This window comes from Lacerta agilis, chromosome 2, assembly GCF_009819535.1.
Source record: "Lacerta agilis isolate rLacAgi1 chromosome 2, rLacAgi1.pri, whole genome shotgun sequence".
Taxonomy (NCBI): domain Eukaryota; kingdom Metazoa; phylum Chordata; class Lepidosauria; order Squamata; family Lacertidae; genus Lacerta; species Lacerta agilis.
Window position 1 is genome coordinate 113,412,753 of NC_046313.1, and position 23,221 is coordinate 113,435,973.

Consider the following 23,221-nt stretch of genomic DNA (forward strand, 5'->3'; position numbering starts at 1 on the left):
TCAGGCAAAACAAGACTGACTGACTGAGGAGAGGGAAGCTACATTTATAGGGACGGGGAACTTGCTCGAAAGGGATACATTTTGGAGGGAACAATTTCAAGCAATCACAACGCTGCCTTTTGACGGAAACCAATAACACCGAGGATCCAAATGCAGCAGCTTAAATGACCCAATAGTAGCTGTTCCTTCTGGAACAGGAAGGCAGTTACTTTTCCCTAACGCGAATACAGAGAACAGTAACACAGATATAAAAGCCACTGAATCAATACACAACACCGGCGATGATAATGTAGCAGTTGCAACAGAAGCAGTAGTGGCAGCGGCACATACCACCACCTTTGTATATGGCACCTTACAAAGGACAGACACAGATTCCAGGCCGCCTGTTGTAACTCAGGAGCGTCTCCATTTATCTGGCCCTGGGGTCTGGGCCTTGATAAGTCAAGAGGACCTCCGAGTAGTTGGCCCCGGGGTCTGTACTCTGGAGAGGCAGGAGCTTCTCCAGCTATTGGGTCCTGGGATCTGGGCCGCGATAAGTCCAGGGCCACGTCACTTATCTGGCCCTCGGATTGGCACTGCAATGGGCCCAGGGCCACTTGGCCCCCCAATCTGCGTTGTGTTAAGTCCAGGGCCCCTGCGGCCCTCCGACTTCGGCGATTGTGCTGTGATAAGTCCAGCACCGCTCCAGCTCGCTGGCCCCAGGGTGCAAACTGCGAAAAGTCCGGGACCTGGGACTCATGGCGAGGTGGACTGCGCTGAAATTCGGCCTGGTCCCCTTCCTCTTCCTCGGATTTGGAGTGCAATAAGGGCAGGGGCTCTTCCTGTACAGGCCTGGTGCGGTAAACCTTCGCCTCCGCCAGGCAGCTGCTTAAGGACGTCTCCCTGCCCCTCTCCACACCATCGCCCCCCAGAATCTGTCGTTGGCTTTCCTCTTGCGCAAAGGGGCCTTGTCCTGGGAGGAGTTTGAATGATTTTGCGGGAGGCATCTGGCCTGGGCCCAAAGCGGGGGACCATCCATCAAGTCTTTTGCCCCGACCGCCGCTCTTCGCAGCTTCTGAGCTGTTGTGTTGCTCCTCCTCCTCTTTGTAGACGTCTTCGGCTTCCCCTTGGGCCTCCTCCGGATGAAACCGCTTAAGCCCCATCTTCGGCTGGGCTGGAAGCTAGAAAGTGAGGGGAAAGGGCAATATTATAGAACAGCATCAAAGGGGGATTAGAAAGGAGGAGGCTAAGAGACGTCAGCGGTTACCAGAGGAAGAAGGGAACGGACCAGGAAGGAGGAATGAAAGAAAAGGGGAGTTTTGTAAGAAAGGAGAAGAGGAGGAGAAATTGCAGGAGACTGATAAAAAAACAGTGCTTTTTTTCTAGAAAAAAGAGGTGCCGGAACTCTCCACAAAAATCTCCCTCGTTCTCTTAGAAGGGCAACAGTACCTACCGTATTTTCCGGCGTATAAGACGACCCCCAACTTTTCCCGTTAAAATATAGAGTTTGAAATATACTCGACCGCAGATTCTCCACCCGGCGTATAAGACGACCCCCCGACTTTTGAGAAGATTTTCCTGGATTAAAAAGTAGTCTTATACGCCAGAATATACAGTACCTGAGAGGTGCCGGAACTGAGTTCCGAAGCCCTGATAGAAATGCTTTTTTGAGAGGCATGTGGAGGAAGTGAGGGGGGAAATATAAAAAGGAAAGGCCTCCTCTGCCTTTAAGAACAGCAAATTCTGCCGAAAATGGGGAGGGGCTGAGTCTCAAGAAAATCGCCAGGTTTCATCTTCTTCCCATCAACTATGGTGGGAATGCCTGCTTGCTACAACTTCAAGGAGAATAATTTCCTCAATGCATTTCATATATAACAGGCACTGCAATAAGGCCTACTACTGTTTTGTCAATTTTCATAGAATTGTAGAACTGCAATGCAGGAGTCAGAGCTAATGGCACTGGAAACGAGTTATATGATAACAACAAATCAGAAAGATACTGGTTTATATAGTTTATATGTGTGTTTATCCCTTTTTTGGTTTATAAATCAAGTCTTTTCTTGAAGAAAACAGGGGGCTTTGAACTGGGCTTACTTTTCTGGGTTAGAAATCTTTAGAAAACGCTGAGGGTCTCTGCATAGCATCACGCAAGGAACTCACAGAGGAATCCCTCAACACCTGCAAGAGTGAATAAGAGATACAGTGGTGCCTCGCAAGATGAAATTAATTCATTCCGCGAGTCGTTTCCTATTGTGAAAATTTCGTCTTGCGAAGCGCGGTTTCCCATAGGAATGCATTGTGGGGGGAAAAAACGCAAAACGTTTTCGTCTTACGAAGCACGACCATAGAAAAATTTGTCTTGTGAGTCACCTAAAAAACCGCAAAACCCTTTCGTCTAGCGAGTTTTTCGTTGCGCGAGGCATTCGTCTTGCGAGATACCACTGTATTTCAAGGCAGGGCATTAGCGCCGGTCCCCATCTAGCCCTCCACCCCCACAGTAAGAAGTCTTATTGTCCAATGGCACCTGGATGATATCATGGGTCATTTCTGGCCACATCCTGGAGTGGGAAAATCTGGGGTTTTGATCCTCCATGGGTTGCCTCCAACAAACAGTGCAGCACTATGGGAAACAAAAAGAAATGAGGAATTTGTTAGGATTTTAGCCTAACCTCTGATGCTACGGCTAGTAGCAGAAGTATGTCTGTTGTATTTCACATGACTGTCTGAGTTTCAGCGTGAGAAAGGAAGTCTGTATTATCTCTTTATACCATGTGATGTTATTGTATGTTTTAGCTTTCGCTTCTGGTTCTCAATGGAGTAAGAAGCAAGATGCCTAGCTCTGTCCTGTTGGAGTTTTGGAACGGAGAATGGACTTTGCAGATAGCCTTTAATAAAGTAGCTTTTAGTTTCAGGCACATATATGCATATGTGGTGGGAATGTAATGAAATTAAAATGTTCTGGGAGATGATATACAAAGAACTAAAGAAAATGATTAAGTATCCTTTCAAGAAAAATACAGAGACATTCCTTTTAGGAAGATATCCAGGTGAAAGATAGAACCATAATTATGTATGCTACAGTTTCAGCAAGGCTCCTAATAGCAAAAAACTGGAAATCAGAAAGAGTACCAAATAAAGAGGATTGGCAACTAAAAATGTTGACATATTATAATTTGGCATCAAAATATGAAAAATTGGGTATTTGAAGTAAAATCAGTGAATATAAGAGTCTTTAGCTATATAATGTTAGGTTAAAATAGTATAGAAGAAGTACTGTGTATTAATTTTTATATAAAATATTATGGTTAGTAATAAGTTAATTTAGATAAGTTAAGATGTTATTTGATTTGGATTAAGGATAATGGTGAACGATTGTCAAAATAGTTACAAAGTTACTAAAGTAAATTTGAACTGAACGCAGATGAGAGAACGGGGGAAGTCCCCAAGTAAGATTTGAAATAAGATTTAAACAATAATTAATTGGTGTGTTCCAGTGTTTGTGTGTTGTTAGGTATGTATAAGTTCTTTTCTTCTCCTTTGTTTTGTTATTGGAGTGTTTTTTATATTTGTATTTGTATTTTTTGTAGATTGTATGTTCTTATTTGTTGTTTAATGTGGAAAACCAATAAATTCTTTAAAAATATATATGAGGAATTGAAAGGGATAAGTGAAATAGAGAGGGGGGGGAAACTAGAAACCATTTAAGGATTACATCAAATTACATATCGAAAAAGCCAATCTCTTGGCAGAATTGTAAAGGCTCAAATAAATGGGATAAAGAAGAAACAAACCAGATATAAGGGCATGCAGTCAGAATGAAGAATGAGATAAATGCTGTAATGGGTAGGTTGAGAAGCAATGGGGGGGTAATCTGTGAGGGAGGGGGGAAAGGGAACTGAAGGTAAATTGGATGTACGATGTTTGTTTTGTTAATGCAACTTTTAATGTAACTTTTTTTTTTTTTGATTATGTAAGACATAAAATTAAATAAAGGGGGGGGGAAATAAAGTAGCTTTTAGATCTACTTTTGGCTTATTCTTTCCTACTGCAAGACGCAAGAATTAAGACTGGATGCCAGGACGTAATAACATTTGCTCAACTCAGGAAAGCTCGTTAACAAAGAGCCCTGTTCAGCGAGACCAAAGTCCGCCTCGTAGCGTTATTTTTTCCAGCCCAGGGGGACAACCAGTTGCAGGAACTGAGGGCGACAGCAACCCTCTCCTCTTGTGATTCCAAGCAATTGGCCTTCCATGGCAAGGCTGCCTCTGAACAGAAGAAAGCCACGAAGACTAGCAGCTTAGGGACACAAGAACCACCAGGCGGGATCAGGCCAAAGGCCCAACTTCCAATTTTCAACAGGGACCAAGTTGGCGGCCATCACCTCCCCTCCACAGCCCTCTTCCCCAGCACCTGAAACAACTATTTAAAACCTTCAAAAGGTAAATAAAACCAAGGGAAAAACAATGCCTGGAGAAGCTTGTTTGAACAAAAAATGTTTTTAGCAAGCGCTGAAGACTACAGAGAAGGTGCCTGCCTGGTTCCCTTCAGTTTTATACACATGCTTGTATTAAAAGCTCCGGCAATCAGCTTAAATCAGTAAGTATCTAGAACCCTTTATGAAGTTGATATAATTATAAGTTTTTCCTTTTGTCTGCCTGGAATCTCCCAAAATTCAGCTTCACTGGAAAGCTCAACTGGGCCCCAGTCTCAGGTGGAGCAATGGGTCAGTGGGTTTGGCTTTTAATCCACCCAAGGACGGCTGTGGGCAGGATTCCTGCACTGCAGGGGGTTGGACTAGATGAGCCTCGGTGTCCCTTGCAACTGTACCAATTCTATGAGAGGTTCCTTCCCTCATCTGTCCTCATCCTGTCTCTCCATCTTTGCCCCTTTTCTCATCTAAAAAGCCACAAAGGTTGTAGTCTTTCCTCAGAGTTCCTTTTGAGGTCCCTTCCAATTCTTGGGAGACCAGGGTTCAAATCCCCACTTGGCCATGACTGGGTGACCTGTTGGGTCAGTGACTGCCTCGCAGCTTAATCCACCTCACAGGGTTGTTGTGAGAATTAATTGGAATGTGAGTTGAACCCCATAAAAACGGGGCTTTTCCTCTTTGCTTTTCTCCCTTTGCAAAAAAAGCAGCAAGACTTTTAGCTGATCCTAACCCCCCCCCAAAAAAAAACCAGGGCTTTTAGAGGAGGAAAACCAGAAAAATATTTTTTTTCTTGTTTCCTCCTCTAAAAACGAGGTGTGCCCTATGGTCTGGTGTGCCCTATGGAGCGAAAAACATGGTAGATGAAGGGCAAGTAAATAAAGAATTAAAAACCCCTTATAAGTATCACAAAATCCATAAGATGGATGGATCAAAAGAGCGTGGGAAATCTTCAGTCTGAGATGAAACCTGAACTGCATTGTAACAAAATGCAGCCAAGTGGAGAGATCCATTTAATGTGGGGAACCTGTGGGCCTCCCAAAGCCTGTCTTACATTTTATCATCCAGGTTCACTGGCTGGGGCCAATGGGAGTTGGGGAGTCCTGAAACATCTCAAGGGCCATAGGTGACCTGTTCACTTCTATTCATGCCCAACCCCAGTTGCTTCTTTCCTTGGGAGAGGTGAGATAGGTCACACCCACACCAGACAATTAAAGCACATGGGCTTCCCCCAAAGGATCCTGGGAACTGCAGGAGGAAGGGCTGTAGCTCAGCCATAGAACATCTGCTTTGCATGCAGAAGGTCCCAGACCAGAGTTTGGATTTGATATCCCGCTTTATCACTACCCGAAGGAGTCTCAAGGCAGCTAACATTCTCCTTTCCCTTCCTCCCCCACAACAAACACTCTGTGAGGTGAGTGGGGCTGAGAGACTTCAGAGAAGCATGACTAGCCCAAGGTCACCCAGCAGCTGCATGTGGAGGAGTGGAGACGCGAACCCGGTTCCCCAGATTACAAGTCTACCACTCTTAACCACTACACCACACTGGCTCTCAACCAGATCCCTAATGGCCTTTACAGGCTCCCTGCCTGAAACTTTGGGAGACAATGCCTTCTAGACAACACTGAGCCTACATGGACCAATGCTTTGACCCAATATGAGGCAGCTTACTACCTTCCTAGTTTACCCCTCAGAGCTACAGTCCTCGGACCGTAATCTACAGCTCCCAGGATTCTTTGGAGGAATCCATATGCTTTCAATGTATGGTGTAGAAAGGTAAAGGGACCCCTGACCATGAGGTCCAGTCGTGGACGACTCTGGGGTTGCGGCGCTCATCTCCCTTTACTGGCCGAGGGAGCCAGCGTACAGCTTCTGGGTCATGTGGCCAGCATGGCTAAGCCGCTTCTGGCAAACCAGAGCAGCTCACGGAAAGGTGCAGCCATTTTTTTTATTTTTGCCTTGGCCTTGGGATGCTCCCGTGCTGGGGTTCGGGAATTGCAAACACTTGTGTGAGTCGTGCTCCGGACCCAGAGTTTAGGGTTCCACTTTTGGAATAAGCACGGCGCTTCTGGAAACCGAAAATCTTAACCGTGCAGCAAAAGTGAGGGTTTCAAACCTAATCAATGGAGTGGGATGGTGTCGTAACTGAGAAAGGGTCTTGTTCCCGCAAACCGTAGCGGTGTGTTGCAATCCCCTTTGATTTTGACTGCACACAATCACCATCGCTGTTTTCAATAGGCAACTGTCCCTTAAACTGTTTGGGAATCTGGTTCCCAATCCGGGGGGGGGGCACTCCCCCTAAGCCAAGTTGAGAAAATTGCCAACTGTTTTGTGAGGATCCACTTTGGACCCCACATTTATTAGACTCCTGCTCCTCTCCAGTCGTTTCAACCACGCTGCAAAAGTGAGGAAGAGGGATTTAAAAAAAAAAAAAAAATCCACCCAAGGATTTTACTCCCGAATCCGAAACTGAGAGTGAGAGCTACTTTTCCGACTAAAACTTCTTCTAAAACGAAAGCAGCGAGGCGCCTTGCGCCGTCGCTTGACTGTGTCGATGCCCAATTTTCTCTTGCAAAACGCGCGCGCCTTTGCTTAAAAAGGAACCTGCTGCCTCTGGGAAGCCATTCCCCAACGGGATCTTTCAAGCGCACGTGTTTTTCTCCAGGCGCAGAGGCTTTAAATCTGTGCCTCGCTTTCGCAACGTGGTTGAACTTTCCGGGGAATCGGTGCGCGCGTGCCCAAAAAAGTTAGGAAAAGTTGGGACACCAAAAACGCCTGGTTAAGGAAACCTGCAAGTGAGATCAGGATTCTTCTGCGAGGTGCGCTCTTTGCTTTAGAATCCCCCCCTTTAAAATCCCCTCTCCCCTGAACTCACCTAAGATCTTCCAGCGCGAGGATCCAGAAGCAGCTGCGCCCGTGGGAGGGAAAAGAGAGAGAGAGATCCCGGAAGCGGGAATTTTTAAAAGAGCAGCTGGTTGTGACGTCGATCTTGTGTTCCCAAGCTTACTCTCTGGAAGCGGGTTGCTCAATTTCCCTCCAAAAGCTTCCGATTTGAGGAAGCGGGTTCCTTTAGCACCGGCAAAGGTTGATGAGAATGGTGGTTCCAACCAACGCCGGCTGTTCTTTTGGGTAGGAATTTAAGCATGAAAAAGAAAAACATAACAGGTGAAAAGTTTTGGGTGTCCCCCCCCCAGCAATTTCCGCCCTCCCTTCCACACAGGTGGGCGGGGTTTGCGGCACCGAGCGGGGCTTACCTGGGCGCCAGGTAGGACAATGGCCGGCCGGGGGTGGGGTCAAGGCCGAAGAAAAGAGGCTGTGCCCTTCGGCCAGGCCTCTCTTGGTCTTTTTTTCTTTCTCCTTCTCAGCAAAGGGGAATCTTTAGCCCTCCCCAGCTCTCTTTGTCCCTATCCCTTGGTCATGGGAGGCTGGGGGGCTGATGGGGGTTGGAGTCCAGCCATTTCTGGAATTCCAGAGGGACATCGTTCCCACCATCTTAATGATAAACCTTTTAGGATGAGGTGAACAGAGGTGTAAAGGTCAAGGGACCCCTGACCATCAGGTCCAGTCGTGTCCGACTCTGGGGTTGCGGCGCTCATCTCGCGTAACTGGCCAAGGGAGCCGGCGTACAGCTTCTGGGTCATGTGGCCAGCATGACAAAGCCGCTTCTGGCGAACCAGAGCAGCGCACGGAAACGCCGTTTACCTTCCTGCTGGAGCGGTATGTACCGGTATTTATCTACTTGTACTTGCTTTCGAACTGCTAGGTGGGCAGGAGCTGGGACCGAGCAACGGGAGCTCACCCCCGTTGCAGGGATTCGAACCGCCGACCTCCTGATCAGCAAGCGCTAGGCTCTGTGGTTTAACCCACAGCGCCACCCGCGTCCCATGAACAGTGCTATACAGGAGGCCCCTATATTATACTTTTGCGTGTTCTTTTTGTGACTCTATGCATTCAATGCACACTTTCCCCTAATGCTCGTTTTAAACCTTTTTGCTTGGATACGCCATCAGAAAAATCAGGAAGTGCAAATTTTACCCTGCGCAGGAGACTATTTGTCACACGTGGCGACTGCAGCTTGGAATGTGGGGAAAGGGTGGTAGAAAGGAATAGGATTTGGGGGTTGGATTAAATGACCCTTTGGGTCCCTTCGAACCCCCCAAGCCCATGGTTCACAAAAGGGCAACCAACATGATTGAGCTGGCAGAGGTGGTCTCTGGCATGGCTTTGGAGGAACACAGTGATTCAGAGTTTGCCACTGGGCCCACTTGGGACTTCATGGCTTCCATAGCTATCATTGGGCTTGCTCAAATTGTCATTATACCAGGCACATCACAATTGGAAGGGCACAACCTTGAATTCAAGATTGGGTTGCTGGAATGTACTTTACCTAGGTCTTTATTGAGATATTTAGTAATCCACTGAGTAGGTCTGTTTACAATTGTGTAGTAACAGATGTCTAGACAAATTTATGGAGGGGGGAAAGGCTATTGCCTTCAAGGATATGTTCTCCCTCATCTGCTGATGGTGGGAGGCCCCTGTGTGATGGGTTTTGGAAATCACATGTAGGGAAGGTTCTGCTGCACTCATCTTCAGCTTGTGGGCTTCTCTTTGGGGCAACTCCTTGGCCATTGTGATTACAGGATGCTGGACTGGAGGGGCCTTTGGCCTGATTGGCTCCAGGGCTCTTAAGATGTCAATAAAGATCATTCAAACTCATCTTTCTGCCTCCTTGATCCATGTCAGTCTATTCAGTAAACATGTTTTTCTCCAGCTCTGCACCTGCTCTTCTGAAGTTCCAGAGGAAACCTCTCTTCCCTTTACAATTACTGTATCTGAACCACAGCGATCTATTCCTATTTACAGAGTTCAAGGGATCCTCACACCCCACCCTCAAATATTGCGTTTGGGAACAATAACATAAACATCATAATTAAAGGCAGCTGGAGGTTTATTTCTTCCACTGTGCCTGAAGGGTTTGCTGTATAAAATATCTTGTGTGCCACAGAGTCCTTGGGGCTAAGATATAGGTCAGGTGAAGCAGGGAGCTAAGTTTGTGCAAAGCTTAATCAGAACATAGGAAGCTGCCTTTGAGATCTGTACTATCTTCTCACTGGCAGCAGCTTTCCAGGAACAGGACATCCTCAGACAGGCTTGCACTTCACACCTTCTGGGTGCAAAAAAAGATGCTTGTCCACTGAATTTTTGGCCCTTCCCCTCAGTCCCCCTTCGACAAGAGACCCAGAATGATAACACTCTTTCTGGTGATGTCTCTCACAAACTATGGGTTGCAGCAGAGGGTAAAGTGCCCAGCGATTTTCATCGGTGATGTAAATTCTCCTGTGAATTTTTACCAGCCAGCAGACCACCTCATTGGTGGAATCATATCTCCAAGATTCTTTCAAAAGCAGCAATACTTTACCTTTTCCAGCAACCCCTTCAACAGAATTGAGCTGTAAGTACTAATGCATTAATGGGATTCATTTCTGCTTCCTAGCTACTCTCTGGTTCCCTTGGTGTGCCTGTGTTACCCCTGTTTTCTGGTAGTCTATTTTTGTGTGAAATATTTGATTTGATTTGATTGGAAATTTATAGTCAAACAATTTATATAATCATTTCATGAGAATCTCTGACTCTTCTGACTCACTCCCATCCCTTACATGGGTCCTTGTAACAGAATTTAAATCTACATATGCATATGTTCTCCACAATTTTCATTTTCCAAATTATCCACAATCTTCATCACTTTACAAGTGATTCTTAGAGTCCAGCTAAAGTTCTGATTTGGTTACAATGGTCTTCTAAGTAAATTAAAATTTCCCCCCATTCTTGTCTGGGTTCCTGAGTCTCCTGGTTAGTTTTGCAATTCAGTCTTTTCTAACTGGATTGAAGGTAACAGTTGGACACACTATTTTTGCAGATGGGAGATTGTGAGGAGTTCACACATTCTTTCATTTGCCCTTGCTGTTCAGGATGTCAATGATAACCCCAGGCTCCTACCAAACATCACCCTCGGCATCAGCATGTATGATACCTGTTTTCAGGGAGGAATGACTTCCGATGCCCTGATAGACCTGTTTTCTGGTGGGGAAATCAATATTCCAAACTACAGCTGTGGTGGAAGACAGAAAAAGCTGTTGGCTGTTCTCGAAGCGGGCGAATCTGACATCTCCACACACATTGCAAGCATGTTGGGCATCTACAAGATCCCACAGGTAAGAACTGGGTTCAGGTCCAACACACCAGGCAACATATGCCACCTAGTCAGACAGTAGGGAAAACCTAGGATAATGTAACTGATTTTATTGCTTACTTTACATTGTACACTGCTTTGAAACATTGTCTTTCATGAGGTGAAGAGCCATAGAGAAATAAATTGAGCCTGGAACCTTTTGCATGGTAAGTACAATTGTTTAATGTGCATTGAAATGGGAAATGCATAATGTTTCTGTATCGTATACTGTGAAGCATGGCTGGAAATTTCCATTGGTTGTATCACAAGGTGTACAGTATATGCTAACCTGGGAGGCATCCCTATTGGGCAGGGTGCTCTTTGTTGTTAGCTGCTGAAGAGAATGGATGTGTTTTCTCTCTAGCAAACCGCCTGAGGCTGAATAGGGGCTTCAGTGGAGAAGAGATGGAGCTCTGTTTTTAGTTCAGAATGCAATATATTTGTAATCCACGTTATTATCCCATATACTGGGACTAGTATAAGAGTTGTGCAACTAAGCGAATGTGATTCTGGTTGTTTTAAAGTTACGTTCTGTAGGTAAAGGATGTTTTTGATAGAGTTACAAGCTGGGAATTCTGTGGACGTACTGTAGTGTATCTTGATTTCAGTAAGACTTTTGAAAACATCCCCCATGATATCCTTGCAGAGACGTTTGGGCTGGATGAGGTAACTGTCAGGGGGATTTGTAGCTGGTTGACTGACTGAGGGTCCTCTTCTGTGTTTGATGCAGTGTGGACACATGGTGATCCATGCATTGGTGACCTCAAGGCTCAATTACTGCAATGCACTCTATGGTCAGCATGTAACTACACTGATGTAAAGTGTGCTTAAGGGGCCCTATCACTGATAGTGGTTCCCATTGGCTCAGATGCATAGTTTGTATCCAACAGGAGCCATGTGTTCAGTGTTATGGACCCAATGTTATCAAACTCCTTTCCAGTTGAGGATTGGCAGACCACTCGCTACTGACTTTCTGGGGCCTAATGAAGAGTTTTGCTTTGTTTTATTCTTTCAGCTGGCATTTTAATGGAAGTTTGATTTGAAAGTTTTACCTTCTTGATTTTTGTGTATTGCATCTTTGAAAACTCTTTAGAGACTGTTGCAGTTAAGCAGCATAAAAACTGCTTCAATAATAATATGAAAAAAATCTTTAAAAAAAAAAAAACAAATCTGTGAGGTTTGCTCCAATTAATTTTGCCCTCCTCTTTCACATAGAAGTATCCATTCTTAGTCCTGAAAAACAAACCACCAGCCTCGTTTCTTTTCCTCACCAGCTCAGTTACGGCTTTGTTCTTAATGATAAAGCCCAGTTCCCTTTTGTCTACTGGATGACTCCAAAACAAGAAACTCAATACCAGGGGATGGTCCAACTCCTCCTGCATTTCAGGTGGACGTGGGTCGGCCTCTTTGCTCCAGACAGTGACAATGGAGAAAGGTATTTGTATTGCCTTCACAGAAAGAGTTGTACATAAAACTTGGCTCTGGATACCCCACGAACCACCTGCCATCTGGAGAGAAGTCAATGTATTTGTTTATACTGCAGACTCTCAATATGGACTTTTCATAATCATAGAAGTAGAATCCTTATTTCAAAGGGTACAAAGCGGGGGAAAAGTCTGGATAACCACAGGTCTTCAGAACAAATTCTCATTATGTGATACTGACTGCTTCCCGTATGTGCATGGCTCTTTGTCCTTTGTAATGAAGACTAGAAAAAGGACGAGAAAGGACAACTATGAGCCAATGTCACCAACTAGTCCAAGCTGCATGGTAAATGTATTTGATTGTTCATATTCAAAGCACGCCTCGTCCCTGAGGGGTTTAACAAAATGCAGGGAGAAGAAGAATCTGAAGTTGCTACCCCAGGAAGAGGTGGAAAGAATCCAGTCGCAAGACAGCTACATCAATTACTTGAGTATCCAAGCTGTGGCTCAGGCCTTAAATGCAGCATATTCATCCAGATCAAGGCGGATTTCAGTTGTGGGAGGTGGAAGAGGAGGAGGCAGGTTGGAACCTCAAAGGCTATGGGCATGGCAGGTATGTCCATTCCATTTTTGCAAAAGATTCTTACTGCCAGCCAGATTCAGTGTTGTTTTATGTTTTCTTGTGATTTTGATTCATTTGCAGTCAGTTTGCTTTTTCTCAATTTGTTGTGTTGCTGCTTTTTCATGAGTTTCAAGATTCTTGGCCTTTTGGTTTTCTGGAAAGTTTCCATTTTATTTTTTTTAATGCAGCCCTGTGGCCCAGTGCTGAGTGAGGGAAGGCTGGGCCGATGCAGCAAGCGAGCAGGGAAGAGATATCACTGCCCCCCCCCGCCCCCCAGCCTGTTCCACTTCCTCACCTCCACTCCTGCTTGCAGGCAAGTAGGGGTAGGATCGGGCAGCTTCGCTAGGCAGCATTGCTGCTTGCACGGGAACAGGAACTGGAACTGGGGCTGCTCAGCTGGGGGGAGGTGCAGGTTCCATCACACTTTCCATTGAGGGGTTCGTGGCTGCACTCCCCTCAAGGGAGAAGTTAGGAGGAGGAGGAGGAGGAGGAGTTTGGATTTGATATCCTGCTTTATCACTACCCGAAGGAGTCTCAAAGCGACTAACATTCTCCTTTCCCTTCCTCCCCCACAACAAACACTCTGTGAGTTGAGTGGGGCTGAGACACTTCAAAGAAGTGTGACTAGCCCAAGGTCACCCAGCAGCTGCATGTGGAGGAGGAGCGGAGACGCGAACCCGGTTCCCCAGATTACGAGTCTGCCGCTCTTAACCACTACACCACACTGGCCCCCACCTCTGCATCAGATCCCCTGCAACCCCATGAAGGCAGCCAGGCTGAATAGTTGCTGGGTTTCGGGAAGGTGGAGGCAGCCCGGAAGCTGCACCTGAGAGAGCCCCTGCACCACCTGAAGGCAGCCAGGCGCTCCTCAGCTGAGCTGCCTGATCCCACTCCTACTTGCCTGCAAGCAGGAGTGGAGGCGGGGATCTCTCAGAAGTGGAGCAGGCTGTGAGGGGTGTGTTTGCGCACCATCCCTTGCCTGCTTGCTTGCCACCCTGGCCCAGCCTTCCTTCGATCAGTGACGGGTCTGCCAGAGCTGAAGGAGGGGGTGGTTGCTGTTGTGGCAGCGGTAGAGGGACCCAGCGCTGGAGGGCGGCAGGTGCATGTTCGCTTGCTGCCTGGCCTGCCTTCCCTCACTAGAAAAACAGAAGTGTGGCACTCAAAACGGAAGTTATACTCAGAACAGAGCACGTTTGGCTACCAAAAAAAGTTCCAAAACCAGAACACTCATTTCCGGGTTTGAAGTGTTCAAGTTCCAAATAGTTCGAGAACCAAGCTGTTCGAAAACTGAGGTACCACTGTATTTATTTCCCCCCAATTTGAACTGTATTTATCCCTCCCCCCCGGTCGTGATTTTCCTGAGTCAAAATGAGAGTACCCCTAAACATTTTATTAAAGGAAAAAAGCACTGAGTTATACTATAGAATTATATATCAATGGAAAGATAATTTATGAGAAGTTATTAAAGTAAATTAGAATTGGAACCAAAGGAGAGAAAACGGGGGAAGTCACCCGGTTAGATTCGAACAAGAAATTTTTTTTTTCTAAGTAAGAAAAAGAAATATTGGTGTTTTAGTGGTGGTTTATATTTGTTTTTATTCTGTTTTGATTGTTGTATGTGTTGTTGTATTTGTTTTGTTGTATTGTTGTACTGTCTTTTATTATGTGGAAAACCAATAAAATTCTTTAAAAAAAAAGGAAAGATAATTTAATGAAGAATGAAATGCAATAACTTTTATGAAGGATTATTTATTACAACAACAGTCGTAAAGAAGAAACGTGAAACACACAGGAAAAAAATGAGATATACAGGTTAAATTGCCGTGTTGGCACTTTGCAATAAATAAGTGGGTTTCGCCATCACTGCCCTAACCCTAACCCTAACCCAGCCCTCATCTCCTCACTCCTCCCCTACCCCCGGCATGGAAGCTACGTCCCCAGGTCTGCAGTCTTTGGACGTGCACACGAGCCCTCCTCTCCCCCCTACCCCTATCCTCTTTCCTCTATAATAACCAGTGGTATTGGTTACCCTGAAAGTCAAATATTGTAAGGAAGGTTGGAGATTCCCTCCATTTGTTGTGAGGTTGCAAAAGCTTGTAAATGTACTGCTGCTAAATGATAGTCTAAAATGTTAATGTCTAGTCCTAGTATGCTTATTAATTTGCTTAATAAGTATGCTTATTAATTTTTTTTAAAAGAGGAAGAGGAGAACAAACAGTAGGGGGGAGGGAAGCAGAGGGGTAAACAAGACTTAATTGAAAATGGATCTCAGAATTCTTAAATGGAATGTAAAGTGATTAAATATTAAATTGAAAAGGAATAAAGTAGCGCACATTTTGACAAAAAAAAGTAGACATTTGTTTGCAGGAGACACATATTAAAATACAACACAGAAAATTATTAATAAATGAAGGTTTGGGACAAAAGTTCTTCTTTGTACAGACTGGTTATTATAGGGGAAAGAGGATTCTGGAACACAAAGATGACTTTATCCTTATTAGAACTTAGTGTTTTGCCCTTAATAAAGCCATCTTGATCATTCTACCCATATTTCCCCCCTGACATCTTATTCAACCTCTCCTACATGTGATAATGCTGATTTTGGTCACCCCTAAAATGCAGAAGCAGAATGAGGGGGCCTAATAATCTATCACAGTCACTATGAGTCCAGATGAGAGATGCGCCTCATTGAAAGAAGATAAGGATGCAAAAAATTAGTGGCGACTTAACCAACATGGGTTCATGTCCTCTCAGTGCTGGAGTTTCCTTTGTCATTCCAGCTTCATCCTTTCTTGAAAGAAGTCCGCTTCTATACTAATACTTCAGCTGATGGACAGTTCTTGGATGAGGATGGAGCAGTGGCCGCTGACTTTGATATCGTGAATCTGGTGCTGTTTCCTAACAATTCTCTTGCTAGAGTGAAGATTGGGAGAATAGAGAGACAGGTGTCCTCAAATATGAAGTTCACCATTAACCCGGAAGCAATTGTATGGCCCACTCTGTTTAAGAAGGTAGGAGAAATTATATCTGTCATTTTATTAACTATGGCATCTGCTACGCTTTAACATATTGAATAGTATATGGCACCTTACAAGGGACAGAAACAGATTCCAGGCCGCCTGTTGTAACTCAGGAGCATCTCCATTTGTCTGGCCCTGGGGTCTGTACTCTGGAGAGGCAGGAGCTTCTCCAGCTATTGGGTCCTGGGGTCTGGGCCGCGATAAGTCCAGGGCCCCTGCGGCCCTCCGACTTCGGCGATTGTGCTGTGATAAGTCCAGCACCGCTCCAGCTCGCTGGCCCCAGGGTGCAAACTGCGAAAAGGCCGGGACCTGGGACTCATGGCGAGGTGGACTGCGCTGAAATTCGGCCTGGTCCCCTTCCTCTTCCTCGGATTTGGACTTCAATAAGGGCAGGGGCTCTTCCTGTACAGCCCTGGTGCGGTAAACCTTCGCCTCCGCCAGGCAGCTGCTTAAGGACGTCTCCCTGCCCCTCTCCACACCATCGCCCCCCAGAATCTGTCGTTGGCTTTCCTCTTGCGCAAAGGGGCCTTGTCCTGGGAGGAGTTTGATTGATTTTGCGGGAGGCATCTGGCCTGGGCCCAACGCGGGGGACCACCCAGCAAGTCTTTTGCCCCGACCGCCGCTCTTCGCAGCTTCTGAGCTGTTGTGTTGCTCCTCCTCCTCTTTGTAGACGTCTTCCCCTTCCCCTTGGGCCTCCTCCGGATGAAAGCGCTTAAGCCCCATCTTCGGCTGGGCTGGAAGCTAGAAAGTGAGGGGAAAGGGCAATATTATAGAACAGCATCAAAGGGGGATTAGAAAGGAGGAGGCTAAGAGATGACAGCGGTTACCAGAGGAAGAAGGGAATGGACCAGGAAGGAGGAATGAAAGAAAAGGGGAGTTTTGTAAGAAAGGAGAAGAGGAGGAGAAATTGCAGGAGACTGATAAAAAACAGTGCTTTTTTTCTAGAAAAAGAGGTGCCGGAACTCTCCACAAAAATCTCCCTTGTTCTCTTAGAAGGGCAACAGTACCTACCGTATTTTCCGGCGTATAAGACGACCCCCAACTTTCCCCGTTAAAATATAGAGTTTGATATATACTCGACCGCAGATTCTCCACCCGGCGTATAAGACGACCCCCCGACTTTTGAGAAGATTTTCCTGGATTAAAAAGTAGTCTTATATGCCAGAATATACAATACCTGAGAGGTGCCGGAACTGATAGAAATGCTTTTTTGAGAGGCATGTGGAAGAAGTGAGGGGGGAAATATAAAAAGGAAAAGCCCCCTCTGCCTTTAAGAACAGCAAATTCTGCCGGAAATGGGGAGGGGCTGAGTCTCAAGAAAATCGCCAGGTTTCATCTTCTTCCCATCAACTATGGTGGGAATGCCTGCTTGCTACAACTTCAAGGAGAATAATTTCCTCAATGCATTTCATATATAACAGGCACTGCAATAAGGCCTACTACTGTTTTGTCAATTTTCATAGAATTGTAGAACTGCAATGCAGGAGTCAGAGCTAATGTCACTGGAAACGAGTTATATGATAACAACAAATCAGAGAGATACTGGTTTATATAGTTTATATATGTGTTTATCCCTTTTTTGGTTTATAAATCAAGTCTTTTCTTGAAGAAAACAGGGGGCTTTGAACTGGGCTTACTTTTCTGGGTAAGAAATCTTTAGAAAACGCTGAGGGTCTCTGCATAGCATCACGCAAGGAACTTACAGAGGAATCCCTCAACACCTGCAAGAGTGAATAAGAGATACAGTGGTGCCTCGCAAGATGAAATTAATTCATTCCGCGAGTCGTTTCCTATTGTGAAAATTTCGTCTTGCGAAGCGTGGTTTCCCATAGGAATGCATTGTGCAAAAAAAAAAAAAACGCAAAACGTTTTCGTCTTACGAAGCACGACCATAGAAAAATTCGTCTTGTGAGTCACCTAAAAAACCGCAAAACCCTTTAGTCTAGCGAGTTTTTCGTTGCGCGAGGCATTCGTCTTGCGAGATACCACTGTATTTCAAGGCAGGGCATTAGCGCCGGTCCCCATCTAGCCCTCCACCCCCACAGTAAGAAGTCTTATTATTGTCCAATGGCACCTGGATGATATCATGGGTCATTTCTGGCCACATCCTGGAGTGGGAAAATCTGGGGTTTTGATCCTCCATGGGTTGCCTCCGACAAACAGTGCAGCACTATGGGAAACAAAAAGAAATGAGGAATTTGTTAGGATTTTAGCCTAACCTCTGATGCTACGGCTAGTAGCAGAAGTATGTCTGTTGTATTTCACATGACTGTCTGAGTTTCAGCGTGAGAAAGGAAGTCTGTATTATCTCTTTATACCATGTGATGTTATTGTATGTTTTAGCTTTCGCTTCTGGCTCTCAATGGAGTAAGAAGCAAGATGCCTAGCTCTCTCCTGTTGGAGTTTTGGAACGGAGAATGGACTTTGTAGATAGCCTTTAATAAAGTAGCTTTTAGTTTCAGGCACGTATATGCACATGTGGTGGTATTGTAACGAAATTAAAATGTTCTGGGAGATGATATACAAAGAACTAAAGAAAATGATTAAGTATCCTTTCAAGAAAAATACAGAGACATTCCTTTTAGGAAGATATCCAGGTGAAAGATAGAACCATAATTATGTATGCTACAGTTTCAGCAAGGCTCCTAATAGCAAAAAACTAGAAATCAGAAAGAGTACCGAATAAAGAGGATTGGCAACTAAAAATGTTGACATATTATAATTTGGCATCAAAATATGAAAAATTGGATATTTCAAGTAAAATCAGTGAATATGAGAGGCTTTAGCTATATAATGTTAGGTTAAAATAGTATAGAAGTACTGTGTATTAATTTTTATATAAAATATTATGGTTAGTAATAAGTTAATTTAGATAAGTTAAGATGTTATTTGATTTGGAGTAAGGATAATGGTGAATGATTGTCAAAATAGTTACAAAGTTACTAAAATAAATTTGAACTGAACGCAGATGAGAGAACGGGGGAAGTCCCCAAGTAAGATTTGAAATAAGATTTAAACAATAAGTAATTGGTGTGTTCCAGTGTTTGTGTGTTGTTAGGTATGTATAAGTTCTTTTCTTCTCCTTTGTTTTGTTATTGTAGTGTTTTTTATATTTGTATTTGTATTTTTTGTAGATTGTATGTTCTTATTTGTTGTTTAATGTGGAAAACCAATAAATTCTTAAAAAATATATATGAGGAATTGAAAGGGATAAGTGAAATAGAGAGGGGGAAAAACTAGAAACCATTTAAGGATTACATCAAATTACATATCGAAAAAGCCGATTTCTTGGCAGAATTGTAAAGGCTCAAATAAACGGGATAAAGAAGAAACAAACTGGGGTTTATATCTGAAGGGCATGCAGTCAGAATGAAGAATGAGATAAATGCTGTGATGGGTAGGTTGAGAAGCAACGGGGGGGGGGTAATCTGTGAGGGAGGGGGGAAAGGGAACTGAAGGTAAATTGGATGTACGATGTTTGTTTTGTTAATGCAACTTTTAATGTAACTTTTTTTTTGATTATGTAAGACATGAAATTAAATAAAGGGGGAAAAATAAAGTAGCTTTTAGATCTACTTTTGGCTTAGTCTTTCCTACTTGGGACGCAGGGGATGTGCGTGCTTTCCTCCCCGGAGGGGAGTCACACATTGCTGCCCTCTGGACTGCATCGGCAGCCAGGAAGTGGCCATAGAGAAATTCTTGGAGTCTGGGGCACTTCTGCCGGTTGCCCCGATAGCATTTTTCAACAGAATTAAGACTGGATGCCAGGACGTAATAACATTTGCTCAACTCAGGAAAGCTCGTTAACAAAGAGCCCTGTTCAGCGAGACCAAAGTCCGCCTCGTAGCGTTATTTTTTTCCAGCCCAGGGGGACAACCAGTTGCAGAAACTGAGGGCGACAGCAACACTCTCCTCTTGTGATTCCAAGCAATTGGCGTTCCGTGGAAAGAAGAAAGCCATGAAGACTAGCAGCTTAGGGACACAAGAACCACCAGGCGGGATCAGGCCAAAGGCCCAACTTCCAATTTTCAACAGGGACCAAGTTGGCGGCCATCACCTCCCCTCCACAGCCCTCTTCCCCAGCACCTGAAACAACTATTTAAAACCTTCAAAAGGTAATTAAAACCAAGGGAAAAGCAATGCCTGGAGAAGCTTGTTTGAACAAAAAATGTTTTTAGCAAGCGCTGAAGACTACAGAGAAGGTGCCTGCCTGGTTCCCTTCAGTTTTATACACACGCTTGTATTAAAAGCTCCAGCAATCAGCTTAAATCAGTAAGTATTTAGAACCCTTTATGAAGTTGATATAATTATAAGTTTTTCCTTTTGTCTGCCTGGAATCTCCCAAAATTCAGCTTTACTGGAAAGCTCAACTGGGCCCCAGTCTCTGGTGGAGCAATGGGTCAGTGGGTTTGGCTTTTAACCCACCCAAGGACGGCTGTGGGCAGGATTCCTGCACTGCAGGGGGTTGGACTAGATGACCCTCGGTGTCCCTTGCAACTGTACCAATTCTATGAGAGGTTCCTTCCCTCATCTGTCCTCATCCTGTCTCTCCATCCTTGCCCCTTTTCTCATCCAGAAAGCCACAAAGTTTGTAGTCTTTCCTCAGAGTTCCTTTTGAGGTCCCTTCCAACTCTTGCATTTCTTGGAGACCAGGGTTCAAATCCCCACTTGGCCATGACTGGGTGACCTGTTGGGTCAGTGACTGCCTCGCAGCTTAATCCACCTCACAGGGTTGTTGTGAGAATTAATTGGAATGTGAGTTGAACCCCATAAAAACGGGGCTTTTCCTCTTTGCTTTTCCCCCTTTGCAAAAAAAAAAAAAAAAGCTGCAAAACTTCAGCTGATCCTCAAAAAGCAGGGCTTTTCCCTTTGCAAAAAAAGCAGCAAAACTTTTAGGTGATCCTAACCCCCTCCCCCAACCAGGGCTTTTAGAGGAAGAAAACCAGAAAAATATTTTTTTCTTGTTTCCTCCTCTAAAAACGAAGTGTGCCCTATGGTCCGGTGTGCCCTATGGAGCGAAAAATATGGTAGATGAAGGGCAAGTAAATAAAGAATTAAAAACCCCTTATAAGTATCATAAAATCCATAAGATGGATGGATCAGAAGAGCGTGGGAAATCTTCAGTCTGAGATGAAACCTGAACTGCATTGTAACAAAATGCAGCCAAGTGGAGAGATCCATTTAATGTGGGGAACCTGTGGGCCTCCCAAAGCCTGTCTTACATTTTATCATCCAGGTTCATTGGCTGGGGCTGATGGGAGTTGGGGAGTCCTGAAACATCTCAAGGGCCATAGGTGACCTGTTCACTTCTATTCATGCCCAACCCCAGTTGCTTCTTTCCTTGGGAGAGGAGAGACATCGGTCACACCCACACCAGACAATTAAAGCACATGGGCTTCCCCCAGAGGATCCTGGGAACTGCAGGAGGAAGGGCTGTAGCTCAGCCATAGAACATCTGCTTTGCATGCAGAAGGTCCCAGACCAGAGTTTGGATTTGATATCCCGCTTTATCACTACCCGAAGGAGTCTCAAAGCGGCTAACATTCTCCTTTCCCTTCCTCCCCACAACAAACACTCTGTGAGGTGAGTGGGGCTGAGAGACTTCAAAGAAGTGTGACTAGCCCAAGGTCACCCAGCAGCTGCATGTGGAGGAGCGGAGACGCGAACCCGGTTCCCCAGATTACAAGTCTACCACTCTTAACCACTGCACCACACTGGCTCTCAACCAGATCCCTAATGGCGTTTACAGGCTCCCCGCCCGAAACTTTGGAGACAATGCCTTCTAGACAACACTGAGCCTACATGGACCAATGCTTTGACCCAATATGAGGCAGCTTACTACCTTCCTAGTTTACCCCTCAGAGCTACAGTCCTCGGACCGTAAACTACAGCTCCCAGGATTCTTTGGAGGAATCCATATGCTTTCAATGTATGGTGTAGAAAGGTAAAGGGACCCCTGACCATGAGGTCCAGTCGTGGACGACTCTGGGGTTGCGGCGCTCATCTCCCTTTACTGGCCGAGGGAGCGGAGTACAGCTTCCGGGTCATGTGGACAGCATGACTTAAGCCGCTTTTGGCAAACCAGAGCATCGCACGGAAAGGTGGAGCCATTTTTTAAATTTTTGCCTTGCCCTTGGGATGCTCCCGTGCTGGGGTTCGGGAATTGCAAACACTTGTGTGAGTCGTGCTCCGGACCCACAGTTTAGGATTCCACTTTTGGAACAAGCACGGCGCTTCTGGAAACAGAAAATCTTAACCGTGCAGCAAAAGTGAGGGTTTCAAATCTAATCAATGGAGTGGGATGGTGTCGTAACTGAGAAAGGGTCTTGCTTCCGAAAACCGTAGCGGTGTGTTGCAATCCCCATTGATTTTGACTGCACACAATCACCATCGCTGTTTTCAATAGGCAACTGTCCCTTAAACTGTTTGGGAACCCCACATTTATTAGACTCCTGCTCCTCTCCAGCCGTTTCAACCACGCTGCAAAAGTGAGGAAGAGGGATTTAAAATAATAATAATAATAATAATAATAATAATAATAATAAACTCCACGCAAGGATTTTGCTCCCGAATCCGAAACTGAGAGTGAGATCTACTTTTCCGACCAGGGCTTCTTCTAAAACGAAAGCAGCGAGGCGCCTTGCGCCGTCGCTTGACTGTGTCGATGCCCAATTTTCCCTTGCAAAACGCGCGCGCCTTTGCTTAAAGGAACCTGCTGCCTCTGGGAAGCCATTCCCCAACGGGATCTTTCAAGCGCACGTGTTTTTTCTCCAGGCGCAGAGGCTTTAAATCCCTGCCCCGCTTTTGCAACGTGGTTGAACTTTCCGGGGAATCGGTGCGCGCGTGCCCAAAAAAGTTAGGAAAAGTTGGGACACCAAAAACGCCTGGTTAAGGAAAGCTGCAAGTGAGATCAGGATTCTTCTGCGAGGTGCGCTCTTTGCTTTAGAATCCCCCCCTTTAAAATCCCCTCTCTCGAACTCACCTAAGATCTTCCAGCGCGAGGATCCAGAAGCAGCTGCGCCCGTGTGGGGGAAAAGAGAGAGAGAGATCCCGGAAGCGGGAATTTTTAAAAGAGCAGCTGGTTGTGACGTCGATCTTGTGTTCCAAGCTACTCTCTGGAAGTGGGTTGCTCAATTCCCTCCAAAAGCTTCCGATTTGAGGACTTTAGGACTGGCAAAGGTTGGATGAGAATGGTGGTTCCAACCACAACACCCGCTGTGTTTTGGGTAGAATTTAAGCATGAAAAAGAAAAACACATAACAGGTGAAAAGTTTTGGGTGTCCCCCCCAGCAATTTCCGCCCTCCCTCCCACACAAGTGGGCGGGTGTTTGCGGCACCGAGCGGGCTTACCTGGGCGCCAGGTAGACAATGGCCGGCGGGGGTGGGGTCAAGGCCGAAGAAAAGAGGCTGTGCCCTTCGGGCCAGGCCTCTCTTGGTCTTTTTTTATTTCTCCTTTCCCAGCAAAGGGGAATCTTTAGCCCTCCCCAGCTCTCTTTGTCCCTATCCCTTGGTCATGGGAGG

At 45.4% G+C, this 23,221-nt stretch overlaps 1 protein-coding gene across 1 annotated transcript; it reads right to left on the reverse strand.

Annotated features, from left to right (window-relative positions):
- Nucleotides 1-215: 215 nt before the first annotated feature.
- LOC117042487 lies at nt 216-22,728 on the reverse strand. Its single transcript, XM_033142034.1, has 5 exons — nt 22,683-22,728; nt 17,775-17,870; nt 15,773-16,441; nt 2,504-2,599; nt 216-1,160 (listed from the first exon to the last, which is right to left on the reverse strand). The coding sequence occupies exons 2-5, from the start codon at nt 17,841-17,843 to the stop codon at nt 216-218; spliced, it is 1,779 nt and encodes a 592-aa protein (XP_032997925.1). The 5' UTR covers nt 17,844-17,870; nt 22,683-22,728.
- Between the last annotated feature and the right edge of the window lie 493 nt (nt 22,729-23,221).

Coding starts and splice junctions, on each gene's coding strand:
- LOC117042487 (XM_033142034.1), bottom strand. CDS start 17,843: ATGGAGGATCAAAACCCCAGATTTTCCCACTCCAGGATGTGGCCAGAA. Junction 16,442..17,774: donor TGACCCATGATATCATCCAG/GTGCCATTGGAC, acceptor CTCACTTTCTAG/CTTCCAGCCCAGCCGAAGAT. Junction 1,161..2,503: donor TGACCCATGATATCATCCAG/GTGCCATTGGAC, acceptor CTCACTTTCTAG/CTTCCAGCCCAGCCGAAGAT.